We start from the raw sequence: 21,313 nt of genomic DNA on the forward strand, positions 1-21,313 counted from the left end.
CCCAAATTGAGTTTTATAGCAAGTTACTTTCTGTATGTGCTCCCTGTCATGCTGTTTATCCTTTCCGGGCCCTGGTTTAAGATTGTTATGGTACTGTGTGGTGTAACGATGGCTTATGAAATGATGAGGTATCTGGTCATGACTCTAACCTGGTATTTGTACTCAGCACTGTCGTCGACTCTATACTTCGGAAACCATATCTCAGAAACTATTAGCAATTACACCTATTGCCTTTTTTCATCAGGGAGTCAATCTGTGGAGGGGACAGGGGAAGATATTTTTTCCTACCTGTTCACTCTCCCTTCCTCCTTCACCACCCTCCTATCCCCCGAGCTAGTTACGGTAGCTCTCCAAGATGTTGAATATCCTTGGGATACTCAGACCTGCATGTTCTTGTTGTTATGTCTCCTGAATGCGCTTCAGGTTTTGTTTAAGGTTAAACAACTACTTAGGAATCTCATCCGGAGATCTGTCTTGAGGCGGGATAGTTGCGAGTGGCAGGGAGTGTGGGAGGATATGGGCAGGTTTCTAGAGCAGTGGGCACCTCCAGTGTTTTGGACATTCACCCCTGAACAACTGCAAAATCCTAAAAAACTGGTAGAATGCTTGAAAAAAAGGTGTCATGACTCTGGCAGTTCCAAAGAGACACAAATCACTGTGGCGTGCTGGGGTCTGGCTTGTGCCTATCGAGCTGCAATTGATGCTACTATCAACCTAGTGACAGACCCTGCGGCCGTTCCAGTCCCGGCTCCCGCAGCCATTCCAGCTCCCGCAGCCGTCCCAGCTCCCGCAGCCGTCCCGGCTCCAGCTCCCGCAGCCGTTCCAGCTCCCGCAGCCGTTCCGGCTCCCGCAGCCGTTCCAGCTCCCGCAGCCGTTCCCACTCCTGTGGCTGGGTCAGAGAAACGAACTGTAGCAGTGCAAGTTGCCCCTGCAGAGGGTATTCCAACCCCTGTGGCAGACCCTGTGGCTGGGTCGGAGAGGCGAGCTGTAGCAGTGCAAGTTGCCCCTGTAGAAAAGGTGAAAAAATGGTATAGAGACTCAGGTCGTTTAGAACGCAGAAAGTCTTCTGCTAAGTCTGGGTGTGGAGAAGACGAGGCTGGGCCATCAAGTGTGCAGGAGGATGAAGATGAGGATGAGGATGTCAGTAAGTCAACAGTAACTACCCGAACCCTATACCAGCGTGAGCTACGAGATGTGCGAAAAGATTTTGGTCGCTGTATAGGTGAACAGCTTGTCACCTGGCTGCTCCGGTGCTGGGACACTGGAGCCAATGGTGTGAAATTAGAGGGCAGGGAAGCCAGGCGGTTGGGATCCCTTGCTAGAGATGCAAGCATTGACAAAGCAATTGGAGATGGAGCACGATCTCACAGCCTCTGGAGGCGTCTCCTGTCAGCTGTGAAGGAAAGGTACCCCTACAAGGAAGAACTTGTATGTCTACCAGTCAAGTGGACCACCATGGAGAAGGGAATTCAGTACCTGAGGGAATTAGCCGTACGGGAAGTAATTTCTAAGGACCTAGACGATGCACAAACATTCACAGATCCAGATGAAGTCCAGTGTACTCGACCCATATGGCGGAAGTTTGTACGGAATGCACCATCAACATGGGCCAGCACATTGGCAATAATAACCTGGAAAGACGGTGAAGATCCCACAGTGGGTGACATGGCTAAACAACTCCGGGAGTACGAAGGAAATCTCTCCTCTTCCCTACAGGCCTGCGTCTCGGCTGTGGAGAAACTCTCTGAAGAGTTCCACCAACTTAAAGAGAATTTATCTTCCCCCCCACCTGAACAAACCAGTGTCCACCAACTAAAAGAGAATACTTTGGAGAACCTTTTTGAAGAGGTCCACCAACTTAAAGAGAATTTATGTTCCCCCCCACCTGAACGAACCAGTGGCCACCAACTAAAAGAGAATACTTTGGAGAAACTTTTTGAAGAGGTCCACCAACTTAAAGAGAGTGTATTTTCTTCCCCACCTGTACAAACCAGCGTCTCGGCTATTAGGGGTAAACGTGCATCCGTGCAAAGAAGACAATATGGTGGGTACACACCCCGCACCACCCTGTGGTTTTACCTACGTGACCATGGAGAGGACATGAGAAAATGGGATGGAAAATCTACTGAGACCCTAGAGGCACGGGTACGTGAGTTGCGAAAGAAAACAACTGGGAGAAAGGGATTCTCTGAAAAGTTTGCTGCTCCAACTTCTAGCAGGCAGTCTTTTAAACACAGAAATGAACATTCTGACCAGGACTAGAGGGGCCCTGCCTCCCGCCAGGGGGAGGAAAGGGACAATCGAGTTTATTGGACTGTGTGGATTCGATGGCCTGGCACGTCTGACGCACAGAAGTATAAGGCTCTAGTAGACACCGGTGCACAATGTACTCTAATGCCATCAAGCTGTAAAGGGCCAGAGCCCATCTGTATTTATGGCATGACAGGGGGATCCCAGCAGTTAACTGCATTGGAAGCTGAAGTGAGTCTAACCGGAAATGAGTGGCAAAAGCACCGTATTGTGACTGGCCCGGATGCTCCGTGCATCCTTGGCATAGATTATCTTAGAAGAGGATATTTCAAGGACCCAAAAGGGTTCCGCTGGGCTTTTGGCATAGCTGCCATAGAGACAGAGGACATTAAACAGTTGTCTACCTTGCCCGGTCTCTCAGAGGACCCTTCTGTTGTGGGGTTGCTGAGGGTTGAAGAACAGCAAGTGCCAATCGCCACCACAACTGTGCACCGGCGGCAATATCGCACCAACCGAGACTCCCTGATTCCCATCCACGAGCTAATTCGTCAACTGGAGAGCCAAGGAGTGATCAGCAAGACCCATTCACCTTTTAATAGTCCCATATGGCCAGTGCGAAAGTCTAATGGTGAGTGGACACTAACAGTGGACTATCGTGGCCTGAACGAAGTCACGCCACCACTGAGTGCTGCAGTGCCGGACATGCTAGAACTCCAGTACGAACTGGAATCAAAGGCAGCCAAGTGGTATGCCACAATTGATATCGCTAATGCATTTTTCTCCATCCCTCTAGCAGCAGAGTGCAGGCCACAGTTTGCTTTTACTTGGAGGGGAGTCGAATACACCTGGAATCGGCTGCCCCAGGGGTGGAAACACAGCCCTACCATTTGCCATGGACTGATCCAGTCTGCGCTGGAGCAGGGGGAGGCTCCTGAACACCTGCAGTACATCGATGACATCATTGTGTGGGGTGACACTGCAGAGGAAGTTTTCGAGAAAGGGAAGAAAATAGTCCAAATCCTTCTGAAGGCCGGTTTTGCCATAAAACAAAATAAAGTTAAAGGACCTGCACGAGAGATCCAGTTTTTAGGAATAAAATGGCAAGATGGACGTCGTCAAATCCCAATGGATGTGATCAACAAAATAACAGCTATGTCTCCACCAACTAGCAAGAAGGAAACACAAACTTTCCTAGGTGTCATGGGGTTTTGGAGAATGCATATTCCAAATTACAGTCTGATTGTAAACCCGCTCTACCAAGTAACCCGTAAGAAGAATGCTTTTGAATGGGGCCCTGAGCAACGACAAGCCTTTGAACAAATTAAACAGGAAATAGTTCATGCAGTAGCCCTTGGGCCAGTCCGAACAGGACCAGATGTAAAGAATGTGCTCTACACCGCAGCCGGGGAGAATGGTCCCACCTGGAGCCTCTGGCAGAAAGAACCTGGGGAAACTCGAGGCTCGACCCCTGGGGTTTTGGAGTCGGGGATACAGAGGATCTGAGGCCCGCTATACTCCAACCGAAAAGGAGATATTGGCAGCATATGAGGGAGTTCGATCTGCTTCGCAAGTGGTCGGTACTGAAGCGCAGCTCCTCCTGGCACCCCGACTGCCGGTACCGGGTTGGATGTTCAAAGGAAGGGTCCCCTCTACACATCATGCAACTGATGCTACATGGAGCAAGTGGGTTGCACTGATTACTCAGCGGGCTCGAATAGGAAACCCCAGTCGCCCAGGAATCTTGGAAGTGATTATGGACTGGCCAGAAGGCAAGTACTTCAGGATATCATCAGAGGAAGAGGTGGTCCGTGCTGAAGAAGCCCCACTGTACAACAAGCTACCAGAAAATGAGAAGAAATGTGCCCTGTTCACTGATGGGTCCTGTCGTATTGTGGGAAAGCATCGGAGATGGAAAGCTGCTGTATGGAGTCCTACACGACGAGTTGCAGAAGCTGCTGAGGGAGAAGGTGAATCGAGTCAGTTTGCAGAAGTGAAAGCCGTTCAGCTGGCCTTAGATATTGCTGAACGAGAAAGGTGGCCAGTTCTCTATCTCTATACTGATTCATGGATGGTAGCAAATGCCCTGTGGGGGTGGCTACAGCAATGGAAGCAGAACAACTGGCAGCGCAGGGGCAAACCCATCTGGGCTGCTGCATTGTGGCAAGATATTGCTGCCCGGGTAGAGAACCTGGTTGTAAAGGTACGCCATGTAGATGCTCATGTGCCCAAGAATCAGGCTACTGAAGAACATCAAAACAACCAGCAGGTGGATCAGGCTGCTAAGATTGAAGTGGCTCAGGTGGACCTGGACTGGCAACATAAAGGTGAATTATTTATAGCCCGATGGGCCCATGACACCTCAGGCCATCAAGGTAGAGATGCAACATACAGATGGGCTCGTGACCGAGGGGTGGACCTGACCATGGACACTATAGCACAGGTTATTCATGATTGTGAAACATGTGCTGCAATTAAACAAGCCAAACGGTCAAAGCCTCTCTGGGATGGAGGACAATGGCTGAAATACGAATATGGAGAGGCCTGGCAGATTGATTACATCACACTCCCCCAAACCCGCAACGGCAAGCGCCACGTACTTACAATGGTGGAAGCAACCACCGGATGGCTGGAAACATATCCTGTGCCCCATGCCACCGCCCGGAACACTATCCTGGGCCTTGAAAAGCAAGTCCTATGGCGACATGGCACCCCAGAAAGAATTGAGTCAGACAATGGGACTCATTTCCGAAACAACCTTATAGACACTTGGGCCATAGAACATGGTATTGAGTGGGTGTATCACATCCCTTATCATGCACCAGCCTCCGGGAAAGTTGAACGATACAATGGACTGTTAAAGACTACACTGAAAGCAATGGGTGCTGGGACATTCAAAAATTGGGATACACATTTGGCAAAGGCCACCTGGTTAGTCAATACTAGGGGATCTGCCAACCGAGCTGGACCTGCCCAATCAAACCTGTTACGCACTGTAGAAGGGGATAAAGTTCCTGTAGTGCACGTAAGAAACATGCTGGTTAAGACAGTCTGGGCTACTCCTGCCTCAGGAAAAGGCAAGCCCATTCGTGGGATTGCTTTTGCCCAGGGACCTGGATGCACTTGGTGGGTAATGCAAAAGAATGGGGAGGTCCGGTGTGTACCTCAAGGGGACCTAATACTGGGTGAGAATAGCCCATGAGTTGAATTGTAGTATGTTAATTATCATATAACACTGTATGTCATCACTACCATGATTGCTATATATCATAGATGAAAATGGTGATTAATTAGAAGGTATTGGAAAGAGTGTAACCTGAGCATGACATAAATGGTATGGAATAAGGGGTGGATATCTGTCCTGGTTTCAGTTAGGACAGAGTTAATTTTCCTCCTAGTAGCTGGCAGGGTGCTATGTTTTGGATTAGAATGAGAAGAGCGCTGATAACATGCTGATGTTTTAATTGTTGTAGAGCAGTGCTTACACCAAGCCAAGGACTTTTCAGCCTCTCTCTGTCCTGCTAGCGAGCAGGCTAGGGGTGCAGCAGGAGCTGGGAGGGGACAGACCCAGGACAGCTGACCCGAACTGGCCAAAGGGGTATTCCATACCATCTGACGTCATGCTGAACAATATATAGGGGTGGCTAGCCGGGGTGGAGGGGGGGGCCGGCTGCTCGGGGATAGGCTGGGCATCGGTCAACGGGTGGTGAGCAATTGCATTGTGCATCACTTATTTCGTACACATTATTACTATTAATACTATTATTATTATTATTATTATTGTTATTCTTTTCCCTGTCTTAATAAACTGTCTTTATCTCAACTCACAGGCTTCACTTTCCCGTTTCTCTCCCCCATCCCGGAGAGGGAGGGGGGAGGGTGAGCGAACGGCTGTGTGGTGTTTGGCTGCCAGCCGGGCTAAACCACAACACTTGGGTACATACAATAATTGCCCAGAGATCATTTTATCCCCTAGTCTCAGCTTGGTATCCCCCAAAATCCTGTTTATAATTTCTGTTTAGTTATTCCTTGCTTTAAGTGTTTCAGGGTTTGTGCTCATTAGCAGTGCTTCTGAAGAAATGTCTAATAGGCTGGAAAAAAAGTTTATACCACTGAGGAAGACTGGAGATGATGTGTAACCAAACTGTGAACTTAAATGTGTTGGAAATAGCAACTTCGACAAAGTTTGGGCTAAATCCCGTTTCATGATAACAATCCAGAAGAATATCCTTAAGGCTTTTGTAGTAAGGTGGAAAACTGAATAGGAGAGATTTGATACAGAAAATTGTGGATCAGAGATATTGGACCAAACAGAGAGAACACAGTGATATTCTTGGAATAGCTGTGGGTTTGGGAATCAGGAAATACAAGTTTTGCTCTGGCTTTGTTGTTGGCTGAGCTAGATGACTGTGGGCATACAGTTTCATCTTTGTGCCCTGTTCCTTACACCCGCAAAAGTAGGATGAATTTTGCTCCTTGGTAAGTGCCTTGAAAACTGTTTTGAAGTGTCATGCATGAACTAGGTGGTGTTGATGGTTTAAGGGAGTTTTGGCAAAATGGCTTTCTGCTCAGGGTAAAAGTTGTGAATGAGAAATTTTTTAAAAAGTGTATTCAGTTTGTGGTGGTGTGAATGCCTCAGAGCCCTTTAGGCTTTGCCTGAAAGCAGCGTATTTCTGGGATTATGGGTTCCTCTCCATTTCTCATTCCACCTGAGTATGAAATTCTTGTTCCGTCTTCATGTGCTCTTATCATTGGGAGGCTTGTAGTTGCACATCTGTCACTCCCAGTTCCTCATGAGTTTATGGATTTTGTTCTGTGTATTTATGACTGAAGGGTGAATGTGTGTTTGCAGTGAGGTGCGGGCTTCCAGCCTACAGTAAGTGTTAAACTCATCTGTTCCTAGTGTCAGTCTGCAGTGCTGAGAGGGCAAATTGAATTATTGTCTTAGAGAGAAAGCAGACCTTTCCAGGTCGTTGTTTTTTAAGCGAGGGAATGTAAATCTTGCCTTAAGTCTAGTTGTTTCCATATTAGATGAGTGTCATGTGGATACAGGTTATTTTATGATGCTTAAGGATGTGCTGGGTATTTTTTCCTGAATGTAGCTGACTTCTGTGCAGCAGAGGGGGAGGGATTACACCTGTGGTATGGAAAGGCTTTCTGAAGCAACTTGTGTAGGTGAGTTCAGTGACTGGAGCATCACTGAAAAATGTCTGGGGGTTTAGGTAGTTGCTCTGCTTTTTCTCAGAGGCTGAGGGCTGTTTGCATGTGTTTATGTCTTAGCTGTGAGCAAGCTCAGCTGTGGCAGTCGCACACATAGAGGGAACCTTGTTTAACACATGTACTCACTCTTTGCCTCTTGCTCGTGGCTTCCTTTCCTGAGCTCTGTAGTCCACTGTTGGACTACAGGCTAAGCCTTATTGCCATTTAAGCAGCCCTAAATAGAGTGGCCTTTGCTGTTTGGGAACTCCAAATCAGGAGACTGCAAGGAAGAAGTTTCTGTTTCAGGACTGGAGCACGATGCCTTCAGGGAGCTTAGGCCAATGAAGTTTTCTAATACACAGCAAGCAGCCCTTTGACTTGTCATATTCTATTTTTGTGATAAATCAACTGCTATCGCTGAGGGCAAGCTCAGTTTGGCTGCGTAAAGCTAGATTTCTACTTCTCTATGCTAGACAAGCTCGCGAAAGACAACTTCCTGTGGTCTGTTCCCAGTTAATTCAATTCCAGAAGTGTGGGCACCACCACTTTGCTGAGCCTGTTCTGGTGTCTGTTGCTGTTTTCATATGTCAAGAGTGTTTATTCTTGATATCAGGTGACAATACTTCTGTCCCTGTGGGTTTTTAAAGAGCAAGACTGAATGTTCACTATGAATTTCAGTCTTCCCTGAAGTTAACAAGTCTTTTCAAGAAACAATTAAGGTGTAAGTGCTCACTTCAAAATTATTTCCTGTTTGGTATGCTCAGTTATGCACCTATTCCATTTTTTATTGAAACTAGTGGAACTTCTTTAAAAGATGACTCTTGGGAGCAGAACTTAATTCAGTGTTGACTACTGATGATATTTACCTTCTGGACCATTTTTTTAAACTGTCATTCAGCCCTATTTGGACATGAAGGATATGAATATGGATATGAAGACAGGTACCTATGGGCTAACGAGAAAATGAGCTGAGAGCTGAAGCTGTGCCAGTGACATGCTGATTTGGTAGAAGAAGTGACGAAAACCCAAAAAAGTCAAGTCACTGTGTAAAGAATGTCACATCTGTAGTACTGAAGATGGAGTTCACATTTCTCTCGTAAGCTTAGCTTGCTGGTGTCTAATAAGGTGTGTTTTGAAAATCAGGCAGGTTTGGGATGATGTCAGTTCTGTGCAGTCACTTGCAGAAGAGTGTTTTGGTAAGCATGCTCTTCCAGGTACCCCGTGACAAGATCTTAGGTGCTTCTGAAAGTTTCCTATTACTGAACTTTTGCACTTGTGCATTTTCAAGTGCATGTTTGGTGAAAGAGAAACTTGTGTCCCAGTGGTGAGTACAGGTGTTTGTTCAGAAACAGACAGCACAGAACTTGGTGGCATCTTTGAATGGTGGCTTCTAAATTACAGGGAATTTGTGTCCTCAGGATGTGACACTTCTAGCTGAGAGAAGTGAGGGGTGTCAGGTGGATGGGAACGTTCAGCAGTGTTACACATATCATGGGAGAGATCCTATAGGGAGTGGGAGAAGGCTTCTGGTGGCCTGATGTGTGTTGAAACTGCTCAGGCTGAGGGTGCAGTCAGGATTTGAAGCAGCAAGTCCCACACCAAATCCAAGGTTTTAGCAAGGGGGCAGGCAGAGTTGTTTGTAGGTGGGGATGGTTCATTTAACAGACAGCATCTTCCCAACAAAACTCAGTATGGTACTGACAGAAAGCAAAGTGTGTGGTGCGGGTGGGTAGTGCATGTGACTTGAGCGTAAGGATTAAAATTGATAACTCTCTAGTAGCCTAACAGTGTTCCCATTATTCTTGTATAGCACAATACATGTGTATCTTGGCTCTGTTTGAATATATGAAATGGCAACTGCTGTTTGACCTGCTAGCAGATTGCAGGTTTTGGTTTTAAAGCTTTTGTCCAACTTGATTTCTTGCTGGATTTTTTTGTCTGCTTTAAGTAATTCCATAAGAATTCATGTTTCACCAAATTAACCAGGACCATAACTAGCAATAAATTAAAGCTCAGAAGAAAAATGGTTTAACAAGGAAAAGGTAACAGTTATATAGCTTGCTTTGGAATAGATTTTTAAGTAGTCATTTGATTGCTGTAGTGGTAAAAATGTATTAAGTCCTAGTTTATGTTGATCAAAAGAACACAAATTACTTCTGCAGTGAAATAATTGGGCAGAATTCTTGTGTCAGTGTTCAGAGTAGGTCCTGGTATTGTCCACAGTGTTGAACTCTTTTTAGTTGATATAAGACCAACTACTTTATACCTCTCTTGATCAAAGAGCATAAGAAGAAAGCTTGAAACTGCACTTTTTTGATTAAAAATGGACTTCTGTTTAATGATAAAAGCTGCTTTGCTCTGTGGTGTTGGCAGCATGTTGGCAATGTTTGTCTAGCTCTCTTCATAACTGGGAAGAGTCTGCAGTATTAATAATACTCAAGTACTTCATAGTTGGCTTGTTGCATATTGAAATCTCATTGCTACAAGGACAGCAGCATTTTAATTAGCTTAAGTTGCTCTGGGTTCCAGACGTACATTTTAAACACGCAGGATGCTCCAGATTTTTTTCCATGCATCTTTACCAAAGGAACAGAAAAAGTGGGGCATTTTGTTGAAGCTGGTAGCTTGCTTTCTAGTTACTCTTCTCAACTTGGACTGATTATATCAAAATATTTGCTTTCTTCTGAAGTGAGTTAGCTACAAAAGTTAATACCTGTACTTTGCTCTAGCTAGTACTGAGATTACTGTTAAGGATTTTGTTTGTTCGTAAGTGGTATCAAGTCTTGTGCTAACTAACCTGAAATTTCTAAATTAATTAGCTTTCAGGCTCTCAAAAGTGGTAGGTAGTTGCTGTCCAAAACTTGAGATACATCATAGAATCCCAGGATGGTTTGGGTTGGAAGGGACCTTAAAGTTCACCCAGTCCCACCCCCCAGCCATGGACAGGACACCTCCCACCAGCCCAGGTTGCCCAAAGCTCCATCTAGCCTGGCCTTGAGCACTGCCAGGGATGGGGCATCCACAGCTTCTCTGGGCAGCCTGTGCCAGGGCCTCACCACCCTCTGAGTGAAGAAGGTCTTCCTAATATCTAATCTAAATCTCCCCTCTTTTAGTTTAAAGACGTTCCCCTGTGTCCTATCACTCCACCCCCTGACAAAGAGTCCCTCCCCAGCTGTCCTGTAGGTACTGGCAGGCTGCTATAAGGTCTCCCTGGAGCCTTCTCTTCTCCAGGCTGAACACCCCCAGCTCCCTCAGCCTGTCTCCATAGCAGAGGTGCTCCAGCCCTCTGAGCATCCTCATGGCCTCATGGCCTCCTCTGTATTTGCTCCAACAGCTCTGTTTCCTTGTGCTGGGATTCCAGAGCTGGGTGACTCCAGGTGGGGTCTCACGAGAGCAGAGCAGAGGGGGGCAATCCCTTCCCTCCCCTGCTGGCCATGCTGCTTCTGGTGCAGTCCAGGACATGGTTGGCTTTCTGGGCTGCAGGCACATACCTGCAAATGTTAGCCTTGGTTCTGTTGTGTCTTGAGGAGGGGAAGATGGCCCTGCTATTTCTAGTCTACTGCCTTTTTGCTGGTGATATTGCAGCCTCTCCAGGTTAGTGAAGCTGACCTTCTAAAGAACCAACAATAACAAAAATAACCCCTTTTTTTCTCTGCTTTACTGTTTAGCTGATCTTCAAGTCAGAAGTAGGAGCTGCGCTCAGAAATTCACATCTGCTCTCGGCCTAGATGGAACCTGAACTGTCCCCTTACTGCCCGGGTTGGTAGTCAGACCTGCCTGTTGTTTGCAGATGGCTTTCTCTTGTGGCAGACTCTTTGGGAAAGAGTCCATTTTAAAAAGGTCACCTCCTTGTTTGTGTAGTTAAATATGAACTTAGAATTGGTGCATTTCCCATATACTTCTTTGGCAAGACACTCTGGCCAAAGGAAAAGCTTGTGCTGATCTGCTTCCACCACAGGGCTTGTACATAAGGCATTTTCAGTTTTCTTATGCTCTTGCTCATGAAACCTGCAATTTTAGAAACTTGTGGGGTTTATAAGCCTCAACTTGGCTGGAAACTTGTGTGGCTGATAAGCAATTCAGTGATAGGAAAAACTAGTGCATCAGTGTACTGCATCTTCTCAGCCATTGTAGGGTTTTCCCTTATTTCTAGGTGAAATTTAGGGCAGGTTGAAGTATAGCTAAGTAAGATCAGGATGTTAACAGAGGAGTAGGACTGTCTGTTATCAGGTAAGAGCATTAAATCCTTAACCAGTTCAAACAGTATGCGCTTCTATTGAGTGGGGTGTGTTTAACGAGCCAAGTGGGGCACTCCATGAGGAGAGCCATGTAACTACAGCTGTCTGACATTAATGCAACGAATCCATATGGGGCAACAAATGGGAGCTGCAGCGTGTGGAAATCACACAATTGTCTTCCGCTTTAACTTCCCGTTGACTGATGCATGCTGAAGCAGAAGGTCTAATTGCATGCTCTGTCACATTAAACAAGTGCACAGCTTGAAGAATCAATTTCTCCTAATGTCTGTCCCTGCTAGGAAGATATCGTTCCACAGCTGTATGTGGAGCCCCTTAATGGATGTTATTGCCATTGCTAAAGAGCGTTGTCTGGTAATTCGGTGATGCAATGTGCAGATAGGCATGCTCCTCGGGGGCTCTTTTCTCCCTGTCCTTCCCATTAATGGGAAATGTTTTTTGAAAGCACTGCCCTATTGGTTCCTGTCCCTCTGCCCCTCAATCACTGCACTGAAAAATAGCAAACGAAATTAATTTGATGTTATGGGCTGTCTTTCAAAACGTAGGTCTCTCTTCAGAGTGCTTGGTTGTTGAAATGTGGGGTGTGTACACAGCATAGTTGTCTCATCCCTGCCTCCCTACACCTCCTACTGCAGTCATTGCAATCCCTGCTCTGCCTTTCGTTAGATGCAGGATGGCCACTTGTATCCAACAAGATGAAGACGAGTCATTAGCTTTGTTTTAACTAGTGGCCATTGAAAATCAAACACCAGGATGGAGTTTGCATTTGCTTCAAGGAGGGTCTGGTTTGTGCTCATGATCTTAAAATAGAACAAGAACCATAATGTACCTGATCTCCTGGCTTCAAGTAGCACTTGGAGTAATCATAGAATCATAGAATATCCCGAGTTGGAAGGGACCCATAAGGATCATCAAGTCCAACTCCTGGCACCACACAGGTCTACCCAAAAGTTTAGACCATGTGACTAAGTGCACAGTCCAATCGCTTCTTAAATTCAGACAGGCTTGGTGCAGTGACTACTTCCCTGGGGAGCCTGTTCCAGTGTGCGACCACCCTCTCGGTGAAGAACCTCGTCCTGATGTCCAGCCTAAACCTCCCCTGCCTCAGCTTCACACCGTTCCCACAGGTCCTATCACTGGTGATTAAGGAGAATAGGTCACCTGCCTCTCCACTTCCCCTCGCGAGGAAGTTGTAGACTGCGATGAGGTCCCCCCTCAGCCTCCTCTTCTCCAGGCTGAACAGGCCCAGTGACCTCAGCCGCTCCTCATGTGTCTTCCCCTCTAGGCCCTTCACCATCTTCGTCACCCTCCTCTGGACACTCTCCAACAGTTTAATGTCCTTTTTGTACTGTGGTGCCCAGAACTGCACACAGTACTCGAGGTGAGGCCGCACCAGCGCAGAGTAGAGCGGGACAGTCACTTCCCTCGACTGACTAGCGATGCCGTGCTTGATGCATCCCAGGATACGGTTGGCCCTCCTGGCTGCCAGGGCACACTGCTGGCTCATATTCAACTTGTTGTCAACCACAACCCCAGATCCCTCTCTGCGGGGCTGCTCTCCAGCATCTCGTCGCCCAGTCTGTACGTATAGCCAGGGTTGCCCCGTCCCAGGTGCAGGACCTGAGTAATTCACATTTTCGTTCCATTAAGACTAGTGAAAGTGATGCTTTTTTTTTCTTTAACTGTAGAGGATGTGGTTGCAATATGTCAAATCCAGTTTTACAGTGACTTTATCCAAAGAGCTGTCACTAGCAGCTTGATGCCCTTGTACTTCATAAAAGGGGAGCACCTCTCTGCAGCTTGGTGGGCTCGTTGGTTGCAGAGGTGTTAGGGGGCAAAGCAAAAGCATGTGCTGTGGATTTGGGGGTGATGTCATCTCTTTGGAGACTGTAGTGCTTGAAAACTGGACCTGTTGTGTGCTGTGCTGAACTTCTGGGGTCAGGTTTTACTCTGATACCCAGATCTTGTTTTGTCCTGGCAACAGGCACTGCCTCCATCTGTATGTGCTGTGGACGGCTGTATAGAGAGTCCTGACGTTGGTCCTAGCCTTTCCCTTGTGCTGAAATTAGTAGGTGCAGTACAACTTTTAAAATGTTGTCTAAAACCGGTGTCTTACGTAACATCGATATGCCAGTCACTTGAATCAAACTACTTTTTGCTTTCTCAGTGTAAAATCACTGCTGAGCTCATCAATGTGATCTATGCAGAATACAAGTGATCTTTTTGATTTTTTGTTTTGTCTTTTTGTAGTTTTTCTTCTTCAAAAACTGACCATGTCCTGATTGTGGTCAGATGCAAATGGTAGCGGGTGGATTGGCCTAACTTGGGTAATATCAATACCTCAGAGCAGTTGTGAAGATGGTTCAGGTGCACGTAACTTCAGAGGCTGAGCTTGTGTTTATTGGCTCTTAATACCAGGTCTGGGTCTGACGTGATGCATGGAGCCTCTTGGTATCATCACCTCCAAATGTTCCAGGGCTAGCTGTGCCTTTTCTTTCATCTTGTTCTTCAAAGCATCTCAGTGCTGTCCCTTCAAGTCTATTCAGCTCGGCACCATCTCTTTGTGCTGGTTGCTTTTGTCATCAGTTTTGTTTTGGCACTTCTTTGCTTCTGCATCTTTTTCTCTCTTATTTCCCCTTCTGTCCCTCAGTCTCTGGGCTCTACTACACTGTGTCTCTCTGGCTGCATGGCTTTAAGACTGTTGTCTCAGGGTAATTAAGTAAAAGGTGGGCTTTTCCTGTCCTCTCTGTATGTTCATACTAGGCTGCTGATGTTAAAATTACTTAGAACTTTCAGGCACCTGTAGCCCTGATCCCCTTTCCAAAGGGTTAGCCAGAACCAAGAATTAGGGGATGGGGCTAAGGAGGTCTACGATTATAGAAGAAAGCTTGGAGGTGGCTGTAAGAAGACCTAGAAATATGGAACCAACTTGTTTCACTAGCCCAGGAAGGGTGCTGAAAAACTCTACGTACAGTAGAGTAGGCTTTCTGTCAGTTTAAAATGCACAGTGAAGCGTCAAACCACAAATGCCCTTTAGCATCTTGTTCTGGTGTCTGGAAATCCAAGGGCTGCAGGCAAAAGCCCTTATAGCTGGTTTGGAGGATGGCTTTGGGAGCAAACCCTTCAAATCTCCAAAAGATCAGCCCTAAAGGTGAGCAAGCCCTTACTGTCTACTGTAACAGCTTTGACCAAGCCTGAATAGCCTATCAAATCTCATTACTCAGAAGACACTGGTTTAATTAAGCCCCCTTTAGAAAGGAGGTGACGAAATGTGGCTGGCAGCCTGTGCCAGCATTCCTGCGTTCAGTGCTCCACAATGCTGTTTGCTGATGTTGCAGGCTCGGGGAATGGCCTCTTGCTAAGTGTTTGCTCACGGTGCATTAGGAAGAGCTAGTGAGATTTAAACTGGAATGCTACTTGAATCTAAAGTGTGACTGTATCTCTGTGAATAGCACAGTTTCATGATAGATTGCTGTAGCTTAAAAATAAGGTGTTGCATATGGCAGAGGAATTGTTTTTCCTCCTGCATTTCAAAACTAATGCCAGGTGCTTGGCCTCCTCTTGGATCTTACTACAGGGTTGGCAACAAAAGAAAAATACTTAGTGCTTATGTGGGTATTTTTGCATCCAGGGCACATCCAAGGCTTTATATCAGGCCCCAGCCTGATATGACTGTGAAACTCCCTGGATGCTAGAGATACACATCTTTGGTTCTGCGGGACTTGTACATGCTGCTGTTCATGTCCCTGGAGTGAACTGATAACATCGCGCTAACCTGGTGTTCAGTTAGCTAAGATCAGTGTGTGGGAAACTTAGTATGTCCTTGCAGCAGCCTGCTGAAGAGGGGATATCAATTATCACTTTAAAAATGATCCCTTTGGATTTTCATTTCGTTATTCCTTATACTGGTACAGTCTGGAGTAAGTTGCTTCTGATAAATGAGGCAGGCAGCATAAACTGTATTGCCCTCAGATAACTGAGTGAGGAAGCTACTTCTCTGTGCATCACAAGTTTTAAAATCCTTTAGGAGAGGAGCACTTGGCTTTCAGTCTGAGGTAGTAGCTAGAATAAAGCAGAGTTGAGAGAAATGCAAGGAAGTGCATAGAGACCCTGCCCCAGTTCATCGTGGACAAGTGGCCGCAGCACATGCTTGCAGTATGTGAAAACTGTGTGACTTCACAGGTGGCCTGGCTGTCTCAATAACAGCAGATCAAGTTGACATCTTAATTGCTACTCCCACATAGATCTAGCAAAGCAGCAGCTTGTCTGACCCTGTGATCCGGGCCCGAAAGGTGCAGCTGGCTTCATGCTCTGCAGTCTGATCTCCTCCTCTGTGGTGCTGTGACCAGTAAAGCCCTTTCAACTCCAGTAGTTCACGTACAACTGTACTGTCTGGTCTTGTGGCTTTGCCCTCAGCCTTCCCGAATGCCCTCTGAGAGGCAAGTTCAGCACTGTTCCATCTCCTTCCCTCTTTGAAGGCTCCATGTATTGTTTCCTTCTGAGAAGCAGCTGTCGGCTGGTGCCAAAGCCGGCTCAGTGGCTGAGAGGAGCGCTTTGGGGCATACGTCCAATGCCGAGAGAGAGGGTGAGACATGCAGCGAGGAACCCGACAAACACCAAGCAGAGTGATGTGCAGCTCTTCTGTGTAAGGTGTGTGGGAACAAAAATGTTGTTTTTGCACAGAGTTACATTGTTTAGAGGGAAGGAATGTGGTATTGAGATGTTTGCAGTGATAAGAAAGCTTAACAGATGACCTTGTAAAATGCAGACAACCAGACTCCTTAGAGCAATTAGGCGAAAATCACAGTGTTGAGTCAGATAAGGAAAGAAACCACCTCAAAGTTACCAAAAGTTACCTCAAAGTTACCACCTCAAAGAGTAAAAAAGTCAAAAGAAATTTGAAGAGTAACAGGCTGGCAACTGAAAGCCATGTATTATCTGTGAAGCATCGGATAGGTTGTGAACCTGGATTACCCAGTCAGTGGGGAAACAGGGGAGGGTCCCGGTCATCGAGCAATAAAGTATATAAACTGTACTGTGTGACTAGTAGGTGCGCTTGTAGGACACCCACCATTGCAATCGCGAATAAAAATGCTACTTCACTGAGATCGTCGCCTCAGCCTATGTTATTGGCTACAGAGTGTTTCTCACAGGTGTGTCCAGAGTTGCCCAGCATGACTCACTTCCCCACAGCCTAGTGCCTGCTTGCTTTGCCTCAGGAAGTTGGGCTGCATCTGGGTAAATCTTGCAGCTTTGGCTGTGTTAATTCCCATTAGCCATTGGTGTTGATTGAGCTATTGACTCTGATGTAATGGTGAAAACGACCTTTGCCCAGCAAAAGGTAGTTTCCAAAAGTACTTGAAACTCTCTTCCTGATCCCCACCATGTCAGCTGCTGCCAGGAAGGACAGCGAAGCTGTCTATGTAGTCCTAGGCTCTGGACACCCTTCCTTGAAGGTAACATTTGCATCTGGAATCCACAGTGGAAACACCAAGGCTGAAGAATAAGACCTCATTTGGGGAGTGATGGGTTTGAAAGTTAGATTGGCTCCAAATTGTGCTTTGAGCACTGACTGCTGCTGGTGGGTGTGTAGCAGATAATTTCATGAGTGTGAAGATTGCCTGTTGGGCAGGGCAGTCTATCAGCTGGAGGGCTCCAGAAACAAAGGGCAACTCTGAGTCTTTGTTATGCATAACGTCAAAGGGGGGCTTACAGATGGAGTTATTCAGGGAAATAGGCTGTGGTGTTCTAAGGAAGATCTTGTGATGCTCTTGTACCTGCTTTAGCTGCTAGACTAGGTTATTGAGTGCGCCACAAGCATCCTGTAGTGGGGTTTTAGCTGACCGATCAACAAATATTCTCCAGCTCGCTCTAGTTTCAAAACAGCTCTCTTCTCAGGATAGCCCTGAGAAGGCCCTCTGTGTTAAAAGCTGCCTGAATAATCATGCATTTAACATCTTAGCCATGTAGGATTTGCATTGACTTCTCAAATTAAACAAACAAACAAACAAAAAAACACACACACACACAAAGAAGTTGTTGATTAAATTCTGTGGTTGCTGGATGAAGACTCTGGTTAGCATTGTTTCCTTGTGCATATCCAAAAACTTGAGGTCTTCCTACCAGTTACTGTGTACCAGCATTGTGTATTGTTATCGGTGTACTACCCAGCACATCTAGACAAGTGCCATGCTGGCTGTGCATACCCAATATCATAGTATCCCTTTTTAGAGCAACAGGGATTAAACTGAAGAGGATCAGTGTGGTATTTCCAGTGGGAAGGGCTATTAATGCCAGAGGAGGCAGGATGTGCTCAGTGGGGCTGGGAAGGAGCAGTCTCGGAGTGCTGTGATCTACAGCATGGCTTTCCTAATCAACCTGGCTGCTTCTTGGCTATTTGGATTGTCAGACTCTGAGCAAAGTTATGTATTCACTTGGTCAATTCTTGGCACTATAAAATCCATTTTGCTGTCTAACATAGCAAGTGTCAGCAGCGTGTCCCATAAGACTGTAGGCTTACGCAATGCTATATGTATTAAGTTGCTAAATCAATTTTAAAATGTTTTTCAGGTTCTAAATGGCTTCTAAGAAGTTGGGGTCTGACTCTCATGGTAAGTGGAATTTGGTATCCTCGTCCTATCAGTAGGATGAATCTTACTGTTGCTGCTGAGTAATGTCCTGGCCATCGAGACTAATCTGTTCAGCCCCTGACTGGCTTTTTTGTTAGGAATGAAGTGCCTTGGCTTCCTTCTTGCATATCTGCTTGCTAACGCTGTGCCCGTTCTCTGGTTAAACTGAAGTTCAGCCTATGACTATCCCCCATCATCCCTGCCCCTCTCTTATGGCAGAATAATACCCCTTCAAAATCAAAGCTGAACTGCAGTTTTGGTGCTCATGTGATGCTTGCTGAAGCAGATGCTAGATCTGCAGCCTCTTACTATGAAAGTCAAGTGAGAAGCTGGATCGCAAGTCAAGCTTTTAATATATCATTGGGTTGCTTTTTGCTCAGCAATTAATTTATTCCTAAACTGGACTCATCTGGCTTAGTAGCCTGCAGTTGAGTGAGTGATCTCTCCTACATCTGAGATGTGTAAGGTCATGCAGATGATTGGTGTCATAAGAATTTTGTGCTGCAATGTGTGTTTCTTTTAGAAAATGGGGTATCAATTTGAGAGGACTCATTTCCCTGAAGCTCATTTTTTGTGTGTGTAACATAGATTATTAAAATGAGTAATCAATTAAAGCTATGCTGGGTGGTTCAAATGAAATTTCTAAAAATCAGCCTATTAAATAACAGTTAGAAATCCTTTAATTGCTTTGCTTAATGTAGTGGGTTTACGTGGCAAGGTTTTTGTAGCAGGGGGCCATAGGGGTGGCTTCTGTGAGAAGAATCTAGAAGCTGCCCCATGTTAGGTAAGGGCCCCGCTGCTGACCAGAGCTGAGCCAATAAGCGATGGTGTTTGCGCCTCTGTGAGAGCATATTTAAGACAGGGAAAAAAAAAAAACACGCTGCTACACAGCAGCTGGGAGAGTGAGAGGAGTGAGAAACAGCCTTGCAGGCGCCAAGGTCAGTGAAGAAGGAGGGGGAGAGGTGCTCCAGGCGCCGGAGCAGAAGTCCCCTGCGGCCTGTGGTGAGGACCATGGTGAAGCAGGCTGTCCCCCTGCAGCCCATGGAGTACCATGATGGAGCAGGGTTCCATGCTGCAGCCCGTGGAGGAGACCACGGTGGAGCAGGTGGACCTGCACCGACGGAGGCTGCGGCCTGTGGAGGACCCTCGCCGGAGCAGATTCCGGGACGGACCTGTAGCCTGTGGAGAGGAGACCACGCAGGAGCAGGTGACCTGGCAGGAGGTGCTGCCCGTGGGGGACCCAGGTTGGAGCAGTTTGCTCCTGAGGGATGGACCCCGTGGTACAGACCCATATCTGGAGCAGTTCTTGAAGAGCTGCTGCCTGTGGGAAGCCCACGCAGGATCAGTTTGGGAAGGACAGCATCCCATGGGAGGGACCCCATGTGGAGCAGGGGAAGAGAGTGACCGAGACAGCGCTTCATCTCCACCACTCTATAGACTGACCACAACCCCCATTCCCCCGTTCCCCTGCGCTGCTCGGGGGGAGGAGGTGGAAGAGGGCGGATGGGGGGAAGGCATTTTTGGTTTCTTTCCTTTGTTCCTCACTTCTCTAGCTTGTTAGTAATAGGCAATAAATCTTACTGTCTCCCTACTCTGAGTCTGTTTTGCCCCTCACGATAATTGTTGAGCGATCTCCCTGTCCTTATCTCAACCCTCGAGCCCTTTTCATGGTATTTTCTCCCCCTCCTCAAAGAGGAAGGGGGAGTGAGAGAGTGGCTGAGGTGGAGCTCAGCCGCCCACCTGAGTAAAACCACCACATGTTACCATCAAAACAGTGGCTTGGGTGTTACTTTGTATATGTTGGTTTTACTTTTTGTATTGAATTTACTGTTAGAAGACAAATTGAGTCTTTATCTATTTGAGTATTCAGGTAGTAAGGTCATCTATTTAAAAAAAAAAGTGAAGGATTCTTTACTTTCTGGGTCAGTTTTCAAGTTTTCCTAGACTAGTACTGTTGTGATTGGGCTGAATGCTATGAGCATCAGTGTTTTGCTTCAAAAATGCTTTTTTTTTTCTATTAACTGTCCTAAAACAGTTGGTGTCTCTTAGCACATGCTTGATGTTTTTGTAGCAGGATTGTATTCAAGAGAAGGTTATAGCAGTGTATTAGAAAATTAACATACTGGGAAGAAACAAGAAAGTTTTTATTCCTTAGTCTAGGTGCTGAGGTTAAACTGACAGCCGTCAGTTCAGCTCATCTAGTCTGGGTGCACTTAGGTTTTTTACTGTCCCAAAACAAGGGATGTTGCTCTGTAAATACCACAGTGTGTGCTCTATGGCTAGTGTGTATTTCAGGCAAACAAGAAGGCTGTGGAAGGGGAGGTGTCTCCCACTTACTGTGTCAATAGGTCTAATAAGACAAGTATTTGCATACTGAGCAATTTGGGCTGTGAGATTGGTGCAAAGAGGTAATTGTGCTTGGCTTGTGTGCTTGGATCATCCCAGTTAGAGCAGGACTTGTAGCAGCGGGACTAACCAGGGCATGGTAGCAGCAGGCAAGCTTGACTCTGAGCGTTTAGGAGGAGATAAGGCTGTCTCTGACCTGGCCATGATGTAAGTGTAAGCACAAAGGCTGCCACAATTGCTACTTCTGCATAAACACGCACTGTTGTATCCAAGTTCTCACACTGCCAGCTCAAATACTGTTTGGGTGTCGTGGTGTTGGTGGCCAGCGAGGTGCAGTTTGAATGCTGTGCTGTGTACTGCTTCTCAGTAAGGACCAGTGAAAATACTATTATATTCTGCCTGGAGCGCTCTTTTGTTTTGGTAGTATGGGTGCCATGTAGGTTGTTCAGCCTGAGGGTGTCAGGGCTAGAGGAAATGCCCTCTGTGTCCCAACAGGGCTCTGGGACCAGCCAATGCAGTTTATAGCACGAGAGGTCAACTGATGACAGCACATAAACATTTGATTCCAAATTAACAGGATATTCCTGTTCTCAAAAGCTGCTTGTCCTCTTGGAGCTTGTGGCTGTGTTGTTGTAG

The 21,313-nt window shown here is 46.5% G+C and overlaps 1 protein-coding gene across 2 annotated transcripts in view; it reads left to right on the forward strand.

Annotated features, from left to right (window-relative positions):
• Positions 1-21,313, forward strand: part of LOC121063015 (ubiquitin-associated protein 1-like) — a 70,207-nt gene that overhangs the window by 21,611 nt on the left and 27,283 nt on the right. Inside the window, exons 1-2 of one of the 2 annotated variants that reach the window (XM_040543323.1) lie at positions 17,140-17,158; positions 18,273-18,313. In XM_040543323.1, coding sequence (XP_040399257.1) covers positions 18,280-18,313 — 34 coding nt within the window. In that variant the 5' untranslated portion in view covers positions 17,140-17,158; positions 18,273-18,279. Of the gene's footprint in view, positions 1-17,139; positions 17,159-18,272; positions 18,314-21,313 lie in introns of those variants that run through there. The other variant, XM_040543322.1, reaches the window with a different exon arrangement.

This window comes from Cygnus olor, assembly GCF_009769625.2.
Source record: "Cygnus olor isolate bCygOlo1 chromosome W unlocalized genomic scaffold, bCygOlo1.pri.v2 SUPER_W7, whole genome shotgun sequence".
In the NCBI taxonomy this organism is placed as follows: Eukaryota; Metazoa; Chordata; class Aves; order Anseriformes; family Anatidae; genus Cygnus; species Cygnus olor.